This window comes from Callospermophilus lateralis, chromosome 4 (genome assembly GCF_048772815.1).
Source record: "Callospermophilus lateralis isolate mCalLat2 chromosome 4, mCalLat2.hap1, whole genome shotgun sequence".
Classification (NCBI taxonomy): Eukaryota; Metazoa; Chordata; class Mammalia; order Rodentia; family Sciuridae; genus Callospermophilus; species Callospermophilus lateralis.
The window spans coordinates 43,288,201-43,311,704 of record NC_135308.1 but is presented as its reverse complement, the minus strand read 5'-3'; the positions used below and the strand labels follow the sequence as shown (position 1 = coordinate 43,311,704).

The 23,504-nt window shown below is 32.7% G+C and overlaps 1 protein-coding gene across 1 annotated transcript in view; it reads right to left on the bottom strand.

Annotated features, from left to right (window-relative positions):
* The window catches only part of Sgcz (sarcoglycan zeta), a 426,262-nt gene that overhangs the window by 11,254 nt on the left and 391,504 nt on the right, over positions 1-23,504 (bottom strand). Inside the window, exon 6 of the mRNA XM_076852442.1 lies at positions 6,860-6,932. Coding sequence (XP_076708557.1) covers positions 6,860-6,932 — 73 coding nt within the window. The remainder of the gene's footprint in view (positions 1-6,859; positions 6,933-23,504) is intronic.

The window sequence follows — 23,504 nt, the reverse complement described above, 5'->3', positions numbered from 1 at the left end:
AGAAACATAAATTATCCCCAATTCAAACATTTAAATATAAAAACACAAACATAATGTGAACAAAAGACTTGAACAAACTAAAATGATACATAGTTGTCCCATACACTTACATACATGAAAAAGTGGTTAATATTATCAGCCATCAGATAATGAATAGCTATAAACAGTACCAGTAAATATCCACTAGAAAGACTGATTAGCAAGATTGCTAACACGGCATATTGGTTAGGGAGAGCAGAAACTGAAAATTTTATCTTTTTTTGATGGAAAGGTAAGACTACAATCCTTTGGAGAATTTTGGCATTTTTACACAAAATTTAATATATGCAGAAATATACAATGTATGTCATTTGCAAATGCACACACAAATATTTAATATTCATATAATGGAACAGTGATCAACAGTAATTAAGAAAGATGTATCTATGCAAATAGGATCAAGGTCAGATGTAAAAGATAAGTGGTGTGAATGAAATTTTACAAAGAATAGTACATATCGCTTGATTGATTTATTTTTAGTATTAAACAAAGCTAATCCATGATTTAAGAAAAAAGTGACAATAGAGATTACAATTGTGTGTGGTGTGGATGTTCAATGGACATGAATAAATGGTCTTAAATAATGGAAGTAATTTATATCTTTAGATATATCTGAGTTACACGAGTGTATTTATTTGTCAAAACTCAGTGAATGCACAATTGACCTTTGTGCAATCGCATTACATGATTTAAAGAAAAGAAAAGAAGCTATAAAATCATCTTGAATCCTACCTCCCAATATACACATTGAAATGATCAGGGGGGAACATATATGTGAAATTAATGTTGAAATAAATAAAAATTAAATATACTGTTGGATGTATGGTAGAATGGATATATATATGATTAAATACATGTAAGAAAATTACAGTGGATTGATTTACATGGTGGGTATGTGGATGCTTACAATTTTGAGTGCATTTGAATGTTTCCACAGTGAGAGACTGAAAAAGAAGGTATGGTCTCATATTCTTATAAGATTATTCATTTCTAAATATCTGTTTTTCCTAATAAAATTTATAAGAAAATGTTATGGAAATATAAATATGAAAATTGTTCTTTCTTCCTGATGTTTCTCATTGACAATATTAAAAAGGAATGATGAATGTTCATTAATGACATATATAGGAATACTTTTAAAAAACACATTTTTGTTGCTAAATTATTATTTTACTATGAAAGCCATATTTCACATAATCAGTATTTTACAATTATTTCAAAGGTAAGAATATAACATAAAAAGAATATCTTACTTTTACTTGTCTAGAAATACAAAAATTTGGTATGCTTTTCAGAAATATAAACTCCTAGATAATAAAAATGGCGATAGTTTTAAAAATAAACATATGTATTAAAATTGCCACAGAAATTCAATAGAGTCTTTTTAAACTCGAAAGACTATGTTAAAAATTTGGGAAAGATAAGTATGGTTGGTGCTTAGCAAAAATTTTCAATAAAGAGAAAGTAATCCAGGCACAATGGCACACTCCTATAATCCCAGCAGGAGGCTGAGACAAGAGGATTGAGAGTTCAAAGCCAGACTTAGCAATGGGGAGGCCCTAAGCAACTCAGTGAGACCCTGTCTCTAAATAAAATACAAAATAGGGCTGAGGATATAGCTCAGTGGTTGAGTGCCCCTGAGTTCAATCCCCAGTACTCAAACCCCAACAAAAGAGAGAAAGTGAGACTTTTTAAAAATTAGACCTAGCATAATTATTATAATTGAAACAACATTATATTGGTATTAGAAATAGAAAACTTGGTTAATGGAACATAACAGAGTCTCAAAAGCCTTTAATAGAAATAAAAATCTGAAAAATTCAATAATTATTTCAGGGTAGAAACATTATATTATTTAACAAATTATGCTTAATAAATTGATTATCTGAATTGCAGAAAATAAAGTTCTATTCTTAACATATTCTGGAAAAATAATTTTTAATTTTACCTATCAAAATATTAAAATAATAAATTACAAAGTGTAATTTCAATAAAAATTAGAAGGAAATGATTTCTAATTTTCTTATTTCAAATAAGAAACTAAGAAATGAATAAATAACTGTACAAAATAAATTACAAAAAAATTGTAAAAAGGCACAGGAAATATGTAAGTCTAGAAAGAATAACTTTGAAAGAAGACAGAAAGCCCAGAAGATAAAAAGGAAAACAATAGGAGGCACATATGCATAAAATGTGTATTCAGGGATATATAATTATTTGTCTAGATTAATTTATATGTATAACTATAATGTTTTGCAGAAAAAAATATAGCCATTTTTTTTTTATTAGAAAGCACTTTGAATGTATCTGACAAATATATCAGGAACATATTAAAATACAAAAGACTACTAAAATAGATCTTCACACACCAAAAGGAAAAACAAAAACACTACAATTGTAAAAAAAAAAAAACACAAGGCCATCTATTTGTGTACACAGGTTGATATGTAGAGAAGGTGGGCTTGTACCTGCAATTGTAAATCTGCTAGAATTTCTGAGCCTTTCTGTGAAGCTAATGTGATCACCCAATGGCAACTATATATACAAGAATTTTGCAAGCACTAAATTGTGAAAAATGTAGTCATTGTAGTAATATTTTTCTGATCAATTTTTTTCCTACTCTGGATTCTGAAATTAGTCTAGAATCCCAACGAGATTTTGTTTTTAAGGTGTGATGAAATGATCAAATCTGAAAACTTATATGGCCTGTTTCTCCAGAAAACATTCTCAACATTCTGAACAAAAGAATTCACACTTTTTAAAACTATGTTGCAAATGGCAACTTGAGCAGAACTTGAGTGTCAAGCATCTTGTTCTTGCTAAATATTTAATACAGTGCAAAAGACACAGTAGGCACCCATTAATAATTTGCAGTGTCAATGATATAATGGAATGTACTGAACAGAAAACTATGACAAGAAAAAAAACGACATCAAAATTAATGCAAACTGTGACCTGAACATAAAAGAATAGCAATAACTTGTTACTTCAGACTATGTATGGTTAGCTTTCTTCAAGAGCAAATCACATGATTTGTTTTGTTTTTATTGTTTTTGACTCACTCATACCTCCCATTGCGTGTCTTTCTTCAAGGTAGATTACACATATTTCTTGATTATTGCTCTGTGTTCCATAGTTTGCAAACTAAATTAAGCTTCTCATAATGCTCATTTGTTAATTCTAGGTAAATATATAAATACATACTTAAAATGAAATAACAGAAGGAAAGAAGAAAGGAGAAAGAGAGAGGCTGGGGAGGTGGGGAGAGAAGAAGAAAGGAAAGAAAGGGTACAAAGAGAAAGTAGGAGAAAAGAAAATATACTAGCTTATTCTCTCTGTGTGTGCATGTGTGTGTGTCTACTTATTTATTTTTCTTATAGGTAGAAAGATACCAGCAAAACAATTTATACCACCATTGGCAGAATGCCTCAGGGCAAAATAGTTAGTACTGACTGAATAAATGTTAGCCTTTCTTGAATATAGTATTAATATAAGCTAGAGTTATGTGTTTCCAGAGATTAATTTGGATTCTGAAAACATTAGCATTTCACTTCTAGATTATGTTCATACAAGAATGAGAATGACTTAGAGATGCCAATTATAAGATCAAGTATTAATTAATATTACACATTCCAGTACAGCTTCTTTTCTTTTTCTTGGAACAGTAATAGATCTCATATCCAAGCTGTCTTTGGGTGATGAGAGTTACCTAGTGGGCCTCATCTCTTCTCACCATAGGTACAGAAAGTCTTTGAACTATAATAATTTAACTACTTGTTAATTTAAGAAATTAAGAAAGGAAGAATTGTAATAATTGGAGTACTCCTGGCAAATAGACTTTTATGCCCTTTTCAACTCTTCAGCATGTATTTTTTTAGCCTTTGAAAATATAGACCCCTCTCCACCATAAACAATATCATTTTATATGGTAAATCAAAGAAAATCTACAGTTGTTGTACACATGAACCCTGGCACAAAATTTGGCACATATTCGACATTCATTGGAAATGAAATGTGTTGAACAAGCAAATGATAGGAATCCACATTTCCACAATTTTTTTTTGATACCAGGGATTGAACCTCAGGGTGCATAAACCATTGAGCCACATCCCCAGCTCTTTTTATTTACATGTTTCCCTAAGCTGCTTAGGTGTTGGCTAAGTTGCTGAGGCTGGCGTTGAACAAGCCATCCTCCTGCCTTAGCCTCCCAAGCCACTGGGATTATACTGAACTCAGCTCAAAGTATTTCCTACATTTTATTACAAGTTCTTGAATTTTTTAAAGTCTTTTATTCTTAATGATTATAAAACTTAAGACAACATAGCTAATTATTCCACAAACTATTTTCTTTACTTGGTTGACCCATCTCACCTTGTTTAGCATTAGGTGGGAACAAGAGTACTCCTTATTTCCCTGAACAGAAAATAGTCAGCAAGGCTCATAAAGACCTTCTCAGACACTCTGCTTTAATCTGCAGTACACAAATGAATAATTGAATACCCCAATCACTACTGTATTTTGCTTCTGTTTTAGTTTTGGAATTTAGATTAGTAACACTCATCTTGGGGGTTGTCAATCTGCTTTTAGCAGTAGACGATAAGCTTAGCCCAGCTCAATGTTTAAATAATGGATGAATGATTAGAAAATAAAAACCAGAAACACATATTATAATTAGAATTTAATTCATATTCACCCTTATGAATCTGGAGACATGTCAGCAAGATAATTAAAACAGCAGTTGGTTCTTATTCCTCTTTTAGTAATAGACTTCTCATAGTAAAAATTGTAAAATGAGTACACAGTTATGAAAGCAATATAAGTGTTTATTCTAGAACCTAGAATATTTTTTAAAAATTGAATTATTAAACTCTGATATAACTTATGAAGTTGAAAATCTTTGTTTTATTTTTTAAATTTAAATTCAGTTCTTTTTAACATATATAAAACATAAAAAATTAACACATATTGATGGGGTACCATGTGATATTTCAATATGTGGATGCATTGTTCAGTGTGTAAATTCAGGTTAAACATATCTGTTTTCTTATTTATTGTTTCTTTATAGTAAAAATATTCAAACTCCTTTCGTCTAGCTTTTAAGAATATACTGTGTATGCTACCTGTATTCACTCTAGTATGCAATAGTATAACAGTGTTTCTTATTCATAACCATAACTCAGTACCCATTTAACAATGTTCCCTCTATCCCACCCTCCCTTCTATTCTCCCCAGGTTCTTGTACTCAGTTTTTATGAGATTAATTTTTTATATTCCATATATGAGTGGGGGCGTGTGGTACATATCTTTCTGGGACTAAAGTCTATATTAAAAGAGTCCAAAAGCAATTGTTATCAGTGCTAACCACATGTCCTATAACTGCCATATTCCTTATATCACATTTATTTAGGTTTTTCACTATTCAGTTTTGCTTTGGTAAAGTAAGTAAATTTTTTAAAAAAATATCAAATTATTATATATAAAATATATTGATGGCTACGATAGTTCTAAAGATACAGAATAAATATAATGATCCTATTTTAATGGAATGCACAACCTTGATAGGTGAAGAGGGATCAAAGAATTAGTGATTGAGAAGGATCTATAGATCAATACTACAGCATATTAAGAGACACTGTTACATATGTCCCTCAAAACTCCTCAATCCTTCTGGTTTTTGTAGAGAATAAGTAATTATTGTTTTGCGCTTATAAAGCAAGATTTGGATCAGATCAAGTGGGTCTTCTCCTGATACTGCTCACTAGTTTATTGAATCTGAGTTTCTCAATTAGTGAGAAACTGAGTTCTTTAGGAAATCTTAGCATAGAACTATAAAATTCTGCAAATTTCTTATTTTAAAACTATGCTTTCTTCATGAAAATTTTCTATTTTGTTTTTATTTGAACATTTTTCTGCTTATCCATAGCTAAACAACAGTCTTTATGAAGTAAGTTTTTTTTTTTAATATTTTCATTATGTTTTCCAAAAAAGATACGGTTATCTAACTTAAAATGCAACTTCTTTTTCTTGTTTGTATTATTATTTTGAATTTTAAAAATAAAAATGCTGTAACAACTAGGAATTTTATTTACCTATCATATATTAATTACACAAATAATTTTCAACTCCCAAATGTTAACTTATTTATTGAATTAATGATATATATGGAGCCGTTGCCTCAATTTTTAAATTTCAATTTTCATTGGCAGTTATTGTGATGATCTTGGGGATAATTCCCTGTGAGGCTGACATCCCACAATGTCCTGAGTAGGAAAAGATCATATATGTAACTGTACCTCTTAGAAACAGCATGATAATAGAAAGCAGCTTATTTTACTGGAAATTACTAGAACTGAGGGACCCATCAGAGGTCATAAGTTCTTTTTCTGATAATGATTCCCATTCCTTTATGTATCCCCCCTCTGTATGATACTGCCTGGTCATTTAGAATCCTCGCCTGGTCTCTGCTTTCCCTAATTCTATGCCCATTTGTGTCTGTATGCCATTACCGCTATCAGATTTTTCAACATCCTTATATTTTATCAGTCATTCTCTCAACTTCCTCAATAATTGTCTTCTTCTTTTCCACACGCCTCCTGACTGCTATATCTATTTTTATTTTCATTGCAAACATATTAGGAGAAAATAAGGAAGTAGTTAAACTAATTCACATTTTATTCCCTTTGTTCAAATACTTGACAATTTAGTACAGAACTAGGGAGTGTCATATGAGTACATAGCAATACACTATTTTAGTTCTTCATATATCAAGGACAACCACTATGGAAACTACAGCACAGGGGTGAGAAGGACACTTACTTACCTGAGATCTTGAGATGGTTCTGCTCTGACGTGAGGCGTCTCCACCGAGTGCCCAAATACTGCTCCTTCGGTGCCTGGAGGCAGCAGGAATAAGTGGTCAGAACAAGAAAGTCCATAGACACATTCGGTTTCATTTCTATTTTTATACATCAAATATTCTTCCCCAAATGGGAAAACTGGAAACAGGAGTAGAGAAAATGAAAGAGAAATGATGGAAGGGGAGTACAGAATAGTGAAGAACCAAAGAAAGTCAACCTAAATATCTGTTAGAACTCTGTTAACTGCTTTTAAGATGACATTACTTACACATTGAGACTGAGAATTTCTACTTCCTGGTCAAAGAAAAAGGACCCATTTATTTTTCCAGTGCCTAAATTCTCAGTTAAGTGAACTAGAGGGAGGGACAGGTCAGTTTTGATTTCTGTCCTCCTACAAATAGTAGGGCAGGGATGAAAGTGTAGAGGGTGAGCTCCAGTGTAGCATATTACTAGTTGTTTAAAGACAGGTCTCATGGGGGCATTTAGCAATATAGCTTTATAGTGATCATCAAATGATAGAGACCGTATCATGTTACTTTGACCCCTCTGGAGTTAAGGCTCTATCTAAAACTATGAGCTACTTTAGTTCATTTCATTATAGCTGAATTCATATGGGGTCACAGATGTCTGAAGAGGTCACGGACTCTAACATCTGCCTCAGCAGTGGAATGACACTCCACATAAACTTTCACTTACTGGCTCCATTTGATATTTTCTCAGACTTAGAGCTTCTCTGTGCTTTAACCGAACAAAATGGAATGATTTTCTTCTTCAAAAGCCAAGTGAAAAAAAAAATTTTTAAAAGATATTGGTAAAAACCTTTGCATTTTTGTGATTTTTTCACAAGCATTTCAGATCATTTCCTTCAGGTTAAACTTTAATTTCTTTTGTTCTAATATTCTTAAAATGTCTATATGTAAGAATGTCATTCCTGTTCCACAAATGTCTTCAAAACTATTTAAGTATTACAAGGCAATTCAAAACTATAAATTTTAAGCCTACAAAACAAACCTGTTATTGCTTAATGTGAAGGAACACATAAAATACACTAATTCCAGTAATCAAGGATGAAATTGCAGCTAGGAAAGTACAGCTAACATTTTGAGTTTCTTAAAAAATAATTGGCTGTGTTGGGGAATGTATTAGAACCACCTGATGATAGCTTTTTAAAAAATAGCAAAAAGACCTTGATCCTGAATCACAGAGGAAGGTTTTTTTTTTTTTTTCCCCAAAGACTGTAACAGAATTTCATCTGTTTTATGGCTCTTAGGACAAATTAAGACTCTTCTGTAGTAAATTCCTAAGATTACATACAGATTTCAACTTATAACTAAAAGTTATTGGCATTTTTGGACCTTCTGCTGGGTTTTACTAGGTTTTTCTTTTTTTTCTTTTTCCCCTTAAAATGGAGCATGTAGTGTAGGGCACATAGTGTTTATCATTTTAGTTGTTTTCACAAATTTAGAAGAATTATGTCTGTAAGAGCATTTCTCTTTCCAGTTTGTAGGATATTTTATCTCTAAAAGTGGTAAATTTCTTAAGATGAGTCTTTAAATGTAAAATAATAGTTTGAGATAAATCTCTAATTTCATGCTTTTGATGGGATGGCATTTGAAAGAACATTCCAAGGTATAAGTTTGCAGATCTGAAGAAAAGAGACTTTGACATTTTAAAATGAAATTTAACTTCCAGATAGGTTATTCATCCATGTGCAAAGTTCAAAAACTAATTTCTACTATTGTATGATTATGAAAATTTCCCAATGAGTCAGAAATGTAATTAAAGGATGGCAACAATATTTATTTCTGAACACAGGTTGGCATACATAGTATCTGGGCATAGATTGTATTGGGGAAAATGAAAATAGTCAAAGTTTAAGTTTTCAAAGAAGATCAAACAATTATACAGGTCTCAATTCTAAGTTTCTATGTAGAAATGTATTAATGATTTTTAAAATATTCCTAAGGAATTAAGTCTACAATCACATCATTGATGGGGCTAAGTTGAAAACTGAACAAAACATCATAAATAAATAACTGAATGCTGATATCTAGATGACGAAAAAAGTTGTTCTCACCCTCCCTGCTGATGCCAGACTTACAAAAATTAATAGTTGTCAAAGATAATCTTGAAGGATATCAATGAGGAAAAATAAAAGCCACCTGAACCAGATTTGTACTATAACAGCTGAAGACAATCAACAGTAAAAAATAAATCTCTCATGAATGGGAAATTTTTACAAATGTCATACTGTCAGGTTTGTCAGAATTGACAATAAAAATACAGGATATTGGTAGCAGGGGATGGAAGATTATAGGAAAGGTTTACCTCCCAGTAGCTCCTTAGCAACAGAATTAAAAAGCAGGAAGACTGCTCATCAAAGAGATGGATAACTAAGAGAATTCCCTGAAATTCAGTACTTGACAGTAAAAGAAAACATAGAGAAACAGAAAGTTGGAAAATTCAAACATAATATAAGAAACAATATGTTAGAGGCAATCATGAGTTCAAAGCCAGCCTCAGCAAATTAGCGAGGTCCTGAGCAACTCAGCAAGACCCTGTAAATAAAGTATTAAAAAGGACTGGGGATGTGGCTCAGTGGTTAAGCACCCCTGCATTCAATCCCCAGTACGAAAGAAAGAAGGAAAGAAGAAAGGAAGAAAGGAAGGAAGGAAGGAAGGGAGGGAGGGAGGGAGGGAGGGAAGGAGGAAGGGAGGGAGGGAGGGAAGAAAGAATATGTGGATAGAGATAGAGATGTTCCAGCTTGGCTGGTGGGAGCAAAGAATAGTGGAGGAAAAAATGAATTTGCAGGAACCTATGGAATATAGAGGGAGGCCGATCTTTATGGGCCCAAGCCAGAGAGGGAGGTTGTTGAGTTAAAAAAATAAAAATAAAAATTTCTCAACAGATATTTCAATGTGAATTGGTTGCCAGTGGAGAACCATTTGTAAGTGCTGTACCATGGGGAGCACAGAAAAAAGATCAGCAACTCATAAAGGAAGTTGCCACCCTCCCAGCAGTCACCTATTATGGGCTTCAGAGAGCCTGACCAGTGTGACTGAAATAGGTACAAAGAGATTTATTTGATCCTTGAGGATCTTTTGTATGAATACCAAGGAGAAAGAGCTTTCTTTGTTGCTGGCATCCCATTAGAGATATTGGGAAGATGTCAATAACAGCTGGACAGGATCTTCTGCGCTGCAGCTCTGATACTGGGTAATTCAAATATGAAACTGTGGAGGGTTATAGCCTATACCTTAAAGTTGAATTTATCAAAAGCACCTGAGACCCAGGAGCCCAGCAGAGATGAGTATCTTCACAGCAACTGGGGGTATGAATCAAATATCAAATTCCCACCAATAGAGTTCCAATGGCTAGTCAGGATTAAATTCCAAATGGAATTTGTCAAGAGCTTGGAACTTTAATTTAGAACTTGAAACTCCACTAGAGGAGCAGACAATTTGTCAACATTTACTAGTCTAAGACACCCTATACTGGAAAATGGAAAGCTCAGAGCTTTGGCTCCTAGCCACAACCGCAACCAGCTTTGGCTCCTAGCCACAACCACTGGCAACTCTGTCAGAAACACAAAGATGTTAGACTTTAAAACCTCTGGCCATTGACCTAAGGGTAATAGAGCCAAAATCATATGCAAAAATTAAAAATTCATCCTTGCCAACATTTTAGACCACCTCAGTGGAAACAAGCTATTTATCTCACGTTAAGATTTTTAATCTTTATATTCTTTATTCCTCCCATTGTTTTACTTTTTACCATTAATTTTTCAATTTTTTTCAAATTTAATTTCATCATATTATTTTTAGTTTTGCAAGATTGTGTGTGGGGGGGTGCTCTCACTGCATGGACAGGTCTGAAAAGATACATACTTTTTTCATATGATTTAACTTTGATTTTAGTTGTTTCTTTCTTCACCTATTTATTATCTAAACTTGGTTTGACTTAGGTGGGGTAAAGTATATATTTGTTTGAGTTGTTTCAATCTTAATTTGCTTCTATCTTGGTTTTTGTTTTTTACTGCTTTTACTTCACTCTCTTGTCTCACAGCCTACTTTTCCTATTGACTATTTTTCTTTCTAATTTTTATTAGTTTTAGTTAATTTTTACTTCTCCTTTATTGTGATGTTCTGATATCTAACTTTGGCCTCTCCTCTGTCCACTTTTTAAATATTTCAATTTTTTTCTTGCCTTACTACCCTATTTTCCCTTCATTTAAGAAACTATAATCTCACTATTTATAGAATCTTATGATTTATGTAATTTCTATCCCATTCATGTTATGATTATTAATTATTAGTGGTTGATGTATTAGACATCTGCTGTTTAATGCCTGATTGAGCTCATGGATATTTTAGTTGGTGCTGATGTCAAATAGTGACCCAAACTTTACTATATAGGTGGCAAATGATGTTATAGATGCTAAAGCAAGTACTGGATATTTATCTTAAGGCTGTACATCTGTTGCTAACATTAGCACTACTCCCGGCTAAAATTGACTAAAAAGTGATTAGGGCACTTCAAGTTCACCAAGTAAGATGCTGAAGCAGAGCAATATCCACAATTTTGTCAAATAATAGCAAATCTCACCCAAAATAATGATCTAGCCCCATCCAAGTCCCAAAAATACCTCAACATACAGAATAGGGAAGATAAAATCCCAAACAACCAGGACTCAAGGAAGAGCAACCAGAAGAGATCCTCAGGTCACACCTCTGGATATCTACTTCTACATCAGAAACAGAGAGAAGTCCCACAACAAAAAGATAACTATAACTATATATATATATATCTCCTTTATGTATATATTCTTTTTACTCTATTTTTTGTATTTGTGTGTGTAAGAAGGGGAATCTATTTCAAATGATGTGCAAGTGCAACTTCTGAAAACATGAGGAAACAGGCAAACAAATCACCCCCCAAAATTCCCAATATCCCAATAAAGGATCACATGGATATTGAAGGGGATGAAATGACAGAAAAAGACCATAAAAACTGATCATTATAATGTTTGATGAAATAAACTAAGATCTAAGAAATGAATTGCAGCAAATATAGCAAATGAAAGACCATTTCAATAAAGAAACAAAGATAATGTTAATAAACCAAACATTAGAAATGAAAGCCATAATGAATAAAATTAAAAATTAATTTTAAAGCATCACCAATAGATTAGATTGCATAGAAAAAACAACTTCAGGTTTTAAAGTTCTGGCCTTTACAGTGTATGTGAACTTGAATACTCAGTATACAATAAAGGAAAAAGAAAAGATTATGATCAGAACATACAAGAACCTTGGGACAGCAAGACAACAAACCTGAGAGCCATTGAGATGAAAGAGAACATAGAGATATAGGCAAATGGCAGTAAGTGCCTCTTCAATGAGATTGTAACAACAAAAAAGTCTTCTCATATAAGAAATGAGATAGACATCCACATATGGAAGGCACATAGGAACCCAAATATGAAAACCTCTTTAAGACACATCATAATTAAAATGCCTTACATAGAAAATAAGGAAAGAATATTGTAAGTTGCAAGAGGTAGACATCAGGTTATATTTAGAGGAAGCCAATAAGGCTCACTTTTGATTTCTCAACTCAGGTTCTAAAATCAAGGAGGACATGGAATGACATACCCTAAGCTCTAAAATAAAACAACTGCCAGCCATGCTTGTTATATTCAGCAAATATATCTTTCAAAATTAAAGAGAAAATAAAAAATTTTTATGACAAAAATAAACAAAGGAATTTATGACCACTAAGACATCACTACAAATAATTCTGCTCACAGATATACAAAGATATACTGCACACAGAGGAAACCCAAAACAATCCTAAAGCTTCCAAATATATGAAAATCACTAGAAGAGCAACCAACTAACTGGAAGTAAAGATGAAAGTAAATATAACAAAGAAAGCGAAGTGACAGGATATAATAAACACGTATCCATGATGACTGTGAATAGAAATGGTCTCAATTCCCCAATTATAAGTTATAGATTAGGATAATGTATTTTTAAATTTTTATTTGTTTTAATTAGTTATACATGACAGTAGAATGCATTTATGCACTTTGATATATCATACATAGATGGGATATAATTTCTCATTTTTCTGGATGAACATGTTGCAGAATCTTATTGGTCATGCACTCACATATATACATACAATAATGTCTATTTCATTCTACTATTTTTCTTATCCCCACATCCCCTCTCCTTCCCTCCCATCACTTCCCTCTACCTAATCTGTGGTAAGGATATTCTTCCCTAGTGTCTCCCATCTTATTGTGAATTAGTATCCACATAATAGAGAAAACATTGGCCTTTGGTTTTGTAGGATTGGCTTATTTTGCTTAGCATGATATTCCCCAAAGCTATATGTGCTAATAATTTATATATGCCATAATTTTACTCTTCTTTAAAGCTGAACTAATATTCCATTGAGTATATATCTACATTTTATTTATCCATTCATCTATTGAGGGGCACCTAGGTTGGTTCCATATATAGCTATTATGAATAGAGCTGCTATAAACATGATGTGGATGCATTACTGGAGTATGCTGATTTTAAGTCCTTTGGTATAAACCAAGGAGTGGAATAGCTGGGTCAAATGGTGGTTCCATTCCCAATTTTCTGAGGAATCTCCACACTGATTTCCATAGTGGTTGTACCAGTTTGCAGTCCCACCAGCAATGTATAAGTGTATCTTTTTCACCAAGATTGCCATTATGACAGGAGTGAGATGAAATCTTAGAGTAGTTTTGATTTACATTTCTCTAATTGCCAGAAATGTTGAATACTTTTTCATATATTTATTGATCAATTATATTTCTCTTCTGTGAAGTGTCTGTTCAGTTCCTTAGCCCATTTATTGATTTGGTTATTTGTTTTATAACGTTAAGTTTTGAGTTCTTTATATATCCTAAAGATTAATGTTTTATTGGAGGTGCCTTAGATGATGATTTCCTCCCAATCTATAGGCTGTCTCCTCACTTTATTGTTTTCTTTGCTGAGAAAAAGCTTTTTTAATTTGAATCCATTCCATTTATTAATTCTTGATTTTTACTTCTTTTGCTTTAGGAGTCTTGTTAAAGAAGTCAGATCCTAGGCTGATGTGGTTCTCAATGAAATTCTGGCAAATTGCATACAAAAACATATCAAAAATATAGTGCACCATGATGAAGTGGGATTCATCCCAGGGATGCAGGGTTGGTTCAACATACAGAAACCAATAAACATAATACATCATATTAATAGTCTTAAAAACAAGAATTATATGATCATCTCAATAGATGCAGGAAAAGCATTTGACAAAATACAGCACACCTTCATGTTCAAAACAAAATAAAACAAAAAACTAGGGATAATAGGAACATACCTCAATATTGTAAAAGCTATAGATGCTAAACTGAAAACCAGCATCATTCTAAATGGAGAAAAAATGAAAGCATTCCTGCTAAAAACTGAAACAAGACAAGGATGTACTCTTTCACCACTTCTATTCAACATCATCCTTGAAACTCTAGCCAGAGCAATTAGACAAAAGAAAGAAATTAAAGGGATACAAATAGGTAAAGAAGAACTCAAACTACCACTATTTGCTCATGACAGGATTCTATATCTAGAATATCCAAAACATTTCACCAGAACATCTGTAGAACTACTAAATGAATTCAACAAAGTAGCAGGATATAAAATCAACCCCATAAATCAAAAGCATTCCTATACATCAGTGATGAATCCACTGAAAGAGAAATTAGGAAAACAACTCCATTCACAATAGCCTCAAAAAAAAAAAAATACCTGGGAATCAATCTAACAAAAGAGACGAAAGACCTCTACAGTGAAAACTACAGAACATTATAGAAAGAAATTGAAGAAAACTTCAGAAGATGGAAAGATCTCCCATGCTCCCAGATAGGCAGAATTAATATTGTCAAAATGACCATACTACCCAAAGCATTATACAGATTTAATGCAATTCCTATTAAAGTCCTAATGACATTCTTCATAGAAATAGAAGCAGAAACCATGAAATTTATTTGGAAAAATAGGAGACCCAGAATAGCTAAAGCAATCCTTAGCAAGAAAAGTGAAGCGGGAGACATCACAATACCAGAACTTAAACTATACTACAGAGCTATAATAATAAAAACAGCATGGTATTGGCACCAAAATAGACATGCAGACCAATGATACAGAATAGAGGACTTACAGACAAACCCACATAAATATGGTTATGTCATACTAGACAAAGGTGCCAAAAACATTCACTGGAGAAAAAAGATAGCCTATTCAACAAATGGTGCTGGCAAAACTGGAAATCCCTATGTAGCAAAGTGAAATTGAACCTCTATCTCTCACCGTGCACAAAAACCAACTCAATGTGGATCAAAGACTTAGGCACTAGAACAGAGACCCTGAACCTAATAAAAGAAAAAATAACCCCAAATCTTCACCATGTCATCCTAGGATCTGATTTCTTTGGAATAATGTATTTTAAAACCACAATTCAACTATATGCTGTTTGCGACCACATCTCATAGGCAGAGACACCCAAAGACTGAAAGTAAAAGTTTAGAAAAAATACTCAGTTTAAATAGAGTCCAAAAAAATTAAAAGTAGCTATTCTCATGTTTGACAAAGCAGATTTCAAGCAAAATTTTATCAGAATGTACAAAGGCTACTGCATACTGCTCAACAGAACAATCCAACAAGAAGATATAATGATAGAAACATGTATTCCCCAAATGTCAGTGTACTTATACATTGAAAAATACTTCTTGACATTAAATCTTAGACTCCAATAAAATGATACTAGGTGGTTTCAACACACCCTTATCACCAATAGACAATCCATACAAATATAAGTTAAATAAATATACCTCTGACTTAAATAACTCTATGAATCAAATGGATGTAACAAACTTCTACAAAATTTTTTTTTATCTCCCAAACAGCTGAATTTACTCTCATCTCAGCAGCTCATGGAAATTTTTCCAAAATAGAGCATATTCAAAGTAATATAAATTTTAGAAAATACAAAATAAAGAGAGATATAATTCCATGCATTTTGTCAGATCATAATGGAATGAAACTAGAAATCAACAGCAATGAAAATATTAGAAACCATATAAACACATGGAGACTGAACAGTTCTCTTTTAAATGAATAATGGATTGTAGAAGAAATGTGAGAAGAAATCAGGAAAATTTTAGAAAAAAGTGGGAACAGAGATACAACATATCAAAATTTCTGGGACCATAGGAAAGCAGTTTTAAGAGAAAAGTTTGTAGTTTTGCATGACTACATAGAAAAATAGAACCTAAATAAGTAAGTAAGCTTATGCTCCATCTCAAGGCATTACAAAAGGAAGAACAAACTAATTATAAAATCAGTAGAAGACAGAAAATAATTAAAATCAGTGCCAAAATTAATGAAATTGAGAATAAAAAATACAAAGGATCAATGCAACAAAAAAAAATGATTCTTCAAAAAGGTAAATAAGATTGATAAACACTTTGCCAAACTAATGAAAAGAGAAAGAAAAGACCCAAGTAAACACAATTAGAGATGAGAAAAGGGAAATAACCACAGACACTTCTGAAATCTGGAGAATCATTAGAAACTATTCTGAAAATTCATAATCCAATAAACTAGAAAATCTAGAAGACATTGACAAATTTCCAGAGACATGTGACCTGCTCAAATTGAACCATGAGGATACAGAAAATGTAAACAGACCATTTTAAACCAAGGAAATATAACAAAGAAAAGTCAAATAACAGAAGAACTCTCTTTTGAATTATATCAGATATTTAAGGAAGAACAAACACCAGCCTTTTTTCAAAGTATTCCACAAAATTGAAAGACAGGAAACCCTCCCAAACACATTTATTGAAGCCAATGTAACCCTGATACCAAAACCAGTCAAAGACACATCAAGGAAAGAAAGCTGCAGACCAATAGCCCTGATGAACATAGATACAAAAATCCTCAATGAAATATTAGCAAACTGCATTCAAAAACACATCGAGAAGATGATACATTATGGTCAATTGTGTTTCATGCCAGGGATGCAAGGCTGGTTCAGCATATATAAAATATATAATTCATTACCTAACAGAATAATGAAAAACAATCAGATGATTATCTCAAAATATTCACAAAAAGCTTTGGAGAAAATCCAGCACCCATTTATGTTAGTAATGCTGGAGAACCTACAAATGAAAGGAAATTACATAATCATTGTAAAGGCTATATATGACAAATTCAAAACCAACATCATATCTCACACGTGTGCCAAGCAAGCAATGGAATTTGGGTTCCTCTGCATGAAATGTTCTGGCTGCAGAATAAAAGCTAATAAAGAGAAAACATGGAAGAAACCACAGGACACAGGAAGTAATTTTAGAATGGGGAGGGGGATGGACTGCTCTCCAATCTTAGGGATCAAGCTTCCACACCAGAAAAAGAGAAAGAGAGGGAGCCCACACTTGCTTTATTTATATGGAGAAACATCAAAGGTTTTTCATGGAATGTTCTTTGCCAAATAAGTAAGAGGTGGGCTGTCCAGTTCCCAATCAGTTATGCCCAACTCTGGAGCTATGAGAGCTGTCCCATGAGTAGAGCAAGGATAGAGATCTCAGGCCTTGGACGGTTGGGATCCTTCCCAAGGGGAGACCTAAGTACATAAGCACTCAACCACTGAGCCACATCCCCAGCCCTATTTTGTATTTATTTAGAGACAGGATCTAACTGAGTTGCGCCTCACCATTGTTGAGGCTGGCTTTGAACTCGCCATCCTCCTGTCTCAGCCTCCAGAGCCGCTGGGATTATAGGCATGCACTGTGGATCGGTACTGAGTAAATAACCCTCAATCATCATAAACATAATAAGTCATAGCTTCCCACAATCATAATAAACAGAGAAACACTAAAAGCATTTCTGCTACAATCAAAAATGAAACAGGAATTTCACTCTCACCACTTCTATTCAATATAGTTTTTGAAATTCTAGCCAGAGCAATCAGGCAAGAGAAGGAAATTAAAGAGATACAAATAGGAAATGAAGAAGTCAATTATCTCTGTTTGCTGATAGCATGATCCTATAGCTAGAAGACCCAAAAGAACTCCATCAGAAGACTTCTAGAAATAATAAGCAAATTCAGCAAAGTAGAAGTATATGTGATCAATGTTCATAAATCAACAGCTTTCCTGTATTCTAGCAGTGATTCTTCTGAGAAAGAAATCAGAACTATCCCATTCCCACTGGCTCAGAAAATAAATAAACATAATTCTTCGGAATTAGTCTAACCAAGGAGATGAAAGACCCTTGCAAAGAAACTACAGAACACAGAAGAAAGAATTTGAAGAAGATATTAGAATGTGGAAAACCTCCCATGTTCTTGGGTTGGCAGAATGAATATTGCCCAAACTGTCTCACTACCAAAAGCAATATACAGATTCAATGCCATCCCTACCAAAATACCAGTGATCTTCTTCACAGAACTTGAAATAGTAGTGCTAAAATTCTTTTGTAAGAATAAGAGACCCAGAATAGATGAAGCAATTCTGAGCAAGAATGTCAATGGAAGAGGCATCACAATATCTGGTCTCTAATCTTAACAAAGTACTAAAAAAAAAAAAACAACATAAAAAAAGCAAGCACTGAACTCCGTGGTGCATGCCTATAATTGCAGCGGCTCTGGAGGCTGAGGCAGGAGGATGATGAGTTCAAATCGAGTCTCAGTAATGGTGAGGAGCTTGGCAACTCAGTGAGATCCTGTCTCCAAATAAAATACAAAATAGGGCTGGGCATGTGGCTCAGTGGTTGAGTGCTCCTGAGTTCAATCACTAGTACAAAGTAATAAAACAAGACAAAACAAAACAAAATCCATAAAAAAATGAGGCAAGCTGTACTTATGTTCTTAGACAGTGATTTTGTCCAGCCTTCAAAACCTCAGTAATCTGACCCTATCTACCTGTTTTGACCTATTTTCTTATACTCATCTACGAAATATTTTTACTAAATTTCCCAACTCTTAAGGCAAATGAGAGTTCTTCATTCTCTAAATGAAGGGTTTACTATTGATAACATTCATTTGGAATCGATTATATCTCTTCTGAAAAGTTGTATTTTTAAGTATGTATGTTTCTCCTCTTAGGCTAAATTTTTTTAAAAAAACAAAAGACATTTTTTATATGCTACTATATTTTTGACGTGGCACAGTGTCTTGTCAGTGTTAACTAATTAATAAGTGTTGATAAAGATTGATATTTCAAGGTTCTTCTTCAAAGCTTTGGTTATTCTGATTTTTACTGTAGTTTGATTTATGGCACATGCATGTCCCAATGCCCAAGTCAGAAACTGAGGAAGCATTCTGAGATGCCTTTTGTTCAGTTTATTAGTGCATTTAATTTCACAGTTTTGATATCACTTATATTATCTGCCAAAAAATAACATACTACTACCAAACAATTTTCCAAAACTTGAAGTTGTCTGTGTCTCTTTTTAAATGTTTTGGGAAAGCAATTTCTATATAAGCCAAAACAAATTTCAGAATAGAACAGAGAAGAGCTCACATCTGCCTGAAGAGGTGGGCAAATTAATGAACACATAATCTCTGTTCATCCTTCAGGGACTGATTCTAGATTATTTATATTTTTTTTCTGTGAAACATTTTCTACATCTTTGAGCTCTAACTCTTTCTTCCCAACTTCCCCAGGTTTCAAAGAAAATTGCCAGTATAGGATTTGTAATATTGCATTACAATTTTCTTTAAACTCTTCCCAGAAACTTAGGATTCTTGAAAGTAAAAGACTTTATCTCAATTAAATTTGTATCCTTAAAACTGTCCATGAATTATAATGCATAAGAAAGTATCAGTAAATGAAAAAGAACAGGAATGAAAGCAATAATAAAAGCATGGAAATATTTTATATTTTAACTTTACATACAAAACATACTAAGTTTCTGTTTCCAAGTATATTTATTTGTTTAACCTTAACAGAAATTTGGTCATTAACCTCAGGCATCAATTTTAATTTGCTGAAATGGTTATTATAAGTCTAGTCAATATTAATTGCTCTAGTAAAACAAGAACATAGTTTTAGATGGTTCTTTAAAAGAAAAACAAAAATCATCATACTGTTCATTTGAGACTGGAGCATATTTGCCAAGGATTCTACAAAGAAGTCATTTAAAAGTCTATTTTTACTTTTCATATTTAAAAAAAATGTCTCAGGCATTTATCTTGGATGCTAAATCACGTCCTCTTATATACTTCTAAAAGTTTCCAAAGGGGATCAGTGTTTCCAATGCGACCAATTTGATCATGGACTGGAACCTCCAAACTATGAATCAAAAGAAATCTTTTATCTATAAAAAATAAAGTTAAAAAGAGATAGAATACTATACAGCCTTTTTAAAATCAGAAAATTCTATGATTTGTCACAAAGTAGATGGCACTTTTGATTGTGTTTGCAGAAGATGGACTACTGATGGCACAAAATTTTCACTTAACATCATGTTAAGTGAAATAAGCAACTCACAGAAAGCCAAATACCATATGATGTCATTAATATGTGGAATCTAAAAAAGCTAGTCTTGTAGAAATAGAGTAGAAGATTGTTACCAGATACTTGGGTCAAGGGAGGAATGGGAAAAGAAAGGGAATAAAAGGGCACAAGGTTTTAATTTGACTGGAGACATAATTTTAATGATCTATTATACTACATGGTGACCGTTGTTAATAAAAATATATTGCATATTAACATTTTCAAATAGATTTTTTCACCTCAAAAACTAAGTTGGTGAATTGATGGATATAGATGGATATATGTCAAATAATTGACTGAATATTCTACAATGCATATATAGATCAAACCACCATATTGTAACACACATACATAATTATCACTCAGCAATTAAAATTAAGTTTTAAATTTTAATAAAGAAAAAGTGATAATGGAAAAGTAATTGGAAATTAGGTGGAAAACACATTTCTTCAAGGTGAAATATATATCAAAAGTAAATTATGTGTCACAAATAAATACATTTAGAATAAACTATATCAAGATTGAAAATGAGATAGAATTCTTTCTTGGTTGTATTGGTCTCGAGTAGCTCGTGCTTTAAAAGGATTTATTTCTCTTCCCATTTGAAGGTAAAAGGGCTCTCCACTTGTTAATTATATTCATGCTTTAATAAACTAAATAATTAATAAATTTTAAAATCATACATAAAGGGCTGAGGTTGTGGCTCAGTGGTAGAGTGCTTGTCTAGCACATGCAGGGCCTTGGGTTTGATCCTCAGCACCATGTAAAAATAAATAAACAAAGTAAAAGTATTTGTACATTTATAGCTAAAAAAAAAAATCAAAAAATCACACATAAAGAAAACAAGAAAAATACGTTATTTTCACATTGAATGTTAACCCTAATATTTTAGTAGAACCAACATCCTAGAAAAAAACTACATAAGTAATATCACTTCCTCTATTCTAAAAATTAAAAACTAGAATAGTAAACCTAAGCTTTCTTCATTTTCTTTTCATATACATATTTTTAGAAAATAATGAGCAATTCCAAGGTCTATAATAATTATTGGGATGTCACTTGTCCTTTGACATGAAGAGAATTCGTGTGTTCAGAGAATTCAAAGTGGAATTTTGTGCCATGAACAGTCCATCTTCAGCAAACAGAATCAAAAGATTCTATGCTTGTAGACTAATTTAAGTACCAATGACTTACCACTTCATTTTAAATGCTCTAGCAAATTAAAATATAAATACATGAATTAATAACTTGATAAAAGTTGAGCTACCAACTGACACTATTGTCCATTATTCATTTTTGTTGTTGTTTCATTTTATTTTCTTTGTTTTGTGTTTGCACCACAGAGCTATCTCTACCACAGAGCTATCTCCTTAGTCCTAATCTTGATTTTTGAGTCAGGATCTAAGATGCTAAGTTTTACTGTAAAATATTTCATAATTAATATTTCATGATAAGATTTAGAAGATTAACACCAGATTTCTAGGTGAATTATCCTTTTACCACATATAAATAAATTCTTCAGAAGCTTTGAAAACCCTTACTGTGCACAGGTGGGGACAGGTGGGGAGTGGCTGAGGACATCACTCCGGGTGTGCCTTTAGGGTTTATATTTTGTTCCTAGTGAGCAGACCTCTCTTTCTACTTCAGTGTTGCTCTGTCCTGAGCAGCCTTCCTCTGCCACACCCTTCCACCATGAGGTGCTAGAGCTCCTTAGCCCAGAGCAAGAGGGTTGGCTGTGTATGGACTGAGACCTCTGAAACCATGATCCAAAAGAAACTTTTCCTCCTTTAATCACTCTTGTCAGGTCTTTTGGGAGCAGCAACAAAAAGCTGACTAAAACAGAGGAGCAAACACGATCTCTGAAAAGCATTTTGTTTGGGGTCGAAAAAGAAACAAAACCCTTATGCTTCAATGTTCATGGTTTTCTACACAGAAAGTCCAAAAGAATGTACAGAGAATTTAGTAAGATTAATTAGAGAGTTACTTTGACTTACTCTGAATTAAGAAGAATTTAACAAAAGTTGTATAAGCTCTTGATAGATGAATTATTAAACATAATCAAAACAAATAAATTTTAAATATTTGTGGATTATAATATGGTCATACCTTGGAAGACCTTAACATAAGATTAATAATTTCCCCCAGTATTTTACTATAGGTCCCAATGAGTTAATCAACACTATTTGATGGCATTGGACAAGCTGATTCTAAATATACACATGTGCGAATGCACACACACACACAGGAATGTATATATGTAAATATATGTATGAATATTAAGAATTATACAGCAAACTGTATATCCCCTGCACAAATATGCAGGTAGACATATTCTCCTGACCAGATAACAACACCTCCTATAAAGTTCTAACAGTAACTCCATGAGGCTTCAGTAGAGCTAGAGAAATAGACTTAACAGCTTAAAAAACAGCCCAGAAGCACACCAAAAAAAAAAAAAAATTACATCCATCTAAAAACTTAATTTATGGCAAAGTAACTATTGAACACAAGTTACAAAAGAAACTATTCAATAAATGAGATGGGATAATTAGTTATACCTACGAGGGACATAAAATTGTATTTAATGCCATATGCAAAAAATCAATATCAACTAGATTAAAAATGTGAAGGGTAAAATTATAAAATGTGTAGAAGACAATGTGAGACAACATCTTTTGACTTCAGGTTTGAGAAGATTTCTCATTAAGAAAAATTATAATTTGATCCAATGAAATGAAAACTTATTGCTCAAAAACCCTTATGCTTCAATGTTCATGGTTTTCTACACAAAAAGCCCAAAAGAATGTACAGAAAAAGAAAGCAATCTTTGACCTTGCAGAAGATATATTCAATAATTGACATAGACTTCTTATCAAAATGTACAAAGAATGCTTAAAAACAATAAAAAGACAGATAAACCAGCATAAACTAGCTAATAGTTGCAAGAGATAACCCACAGATAACCAATATCCATCTCAGGTGGTGAGGTTGGGGTGCTTAACTCATTAGTAATGAGAAAAAAAAAA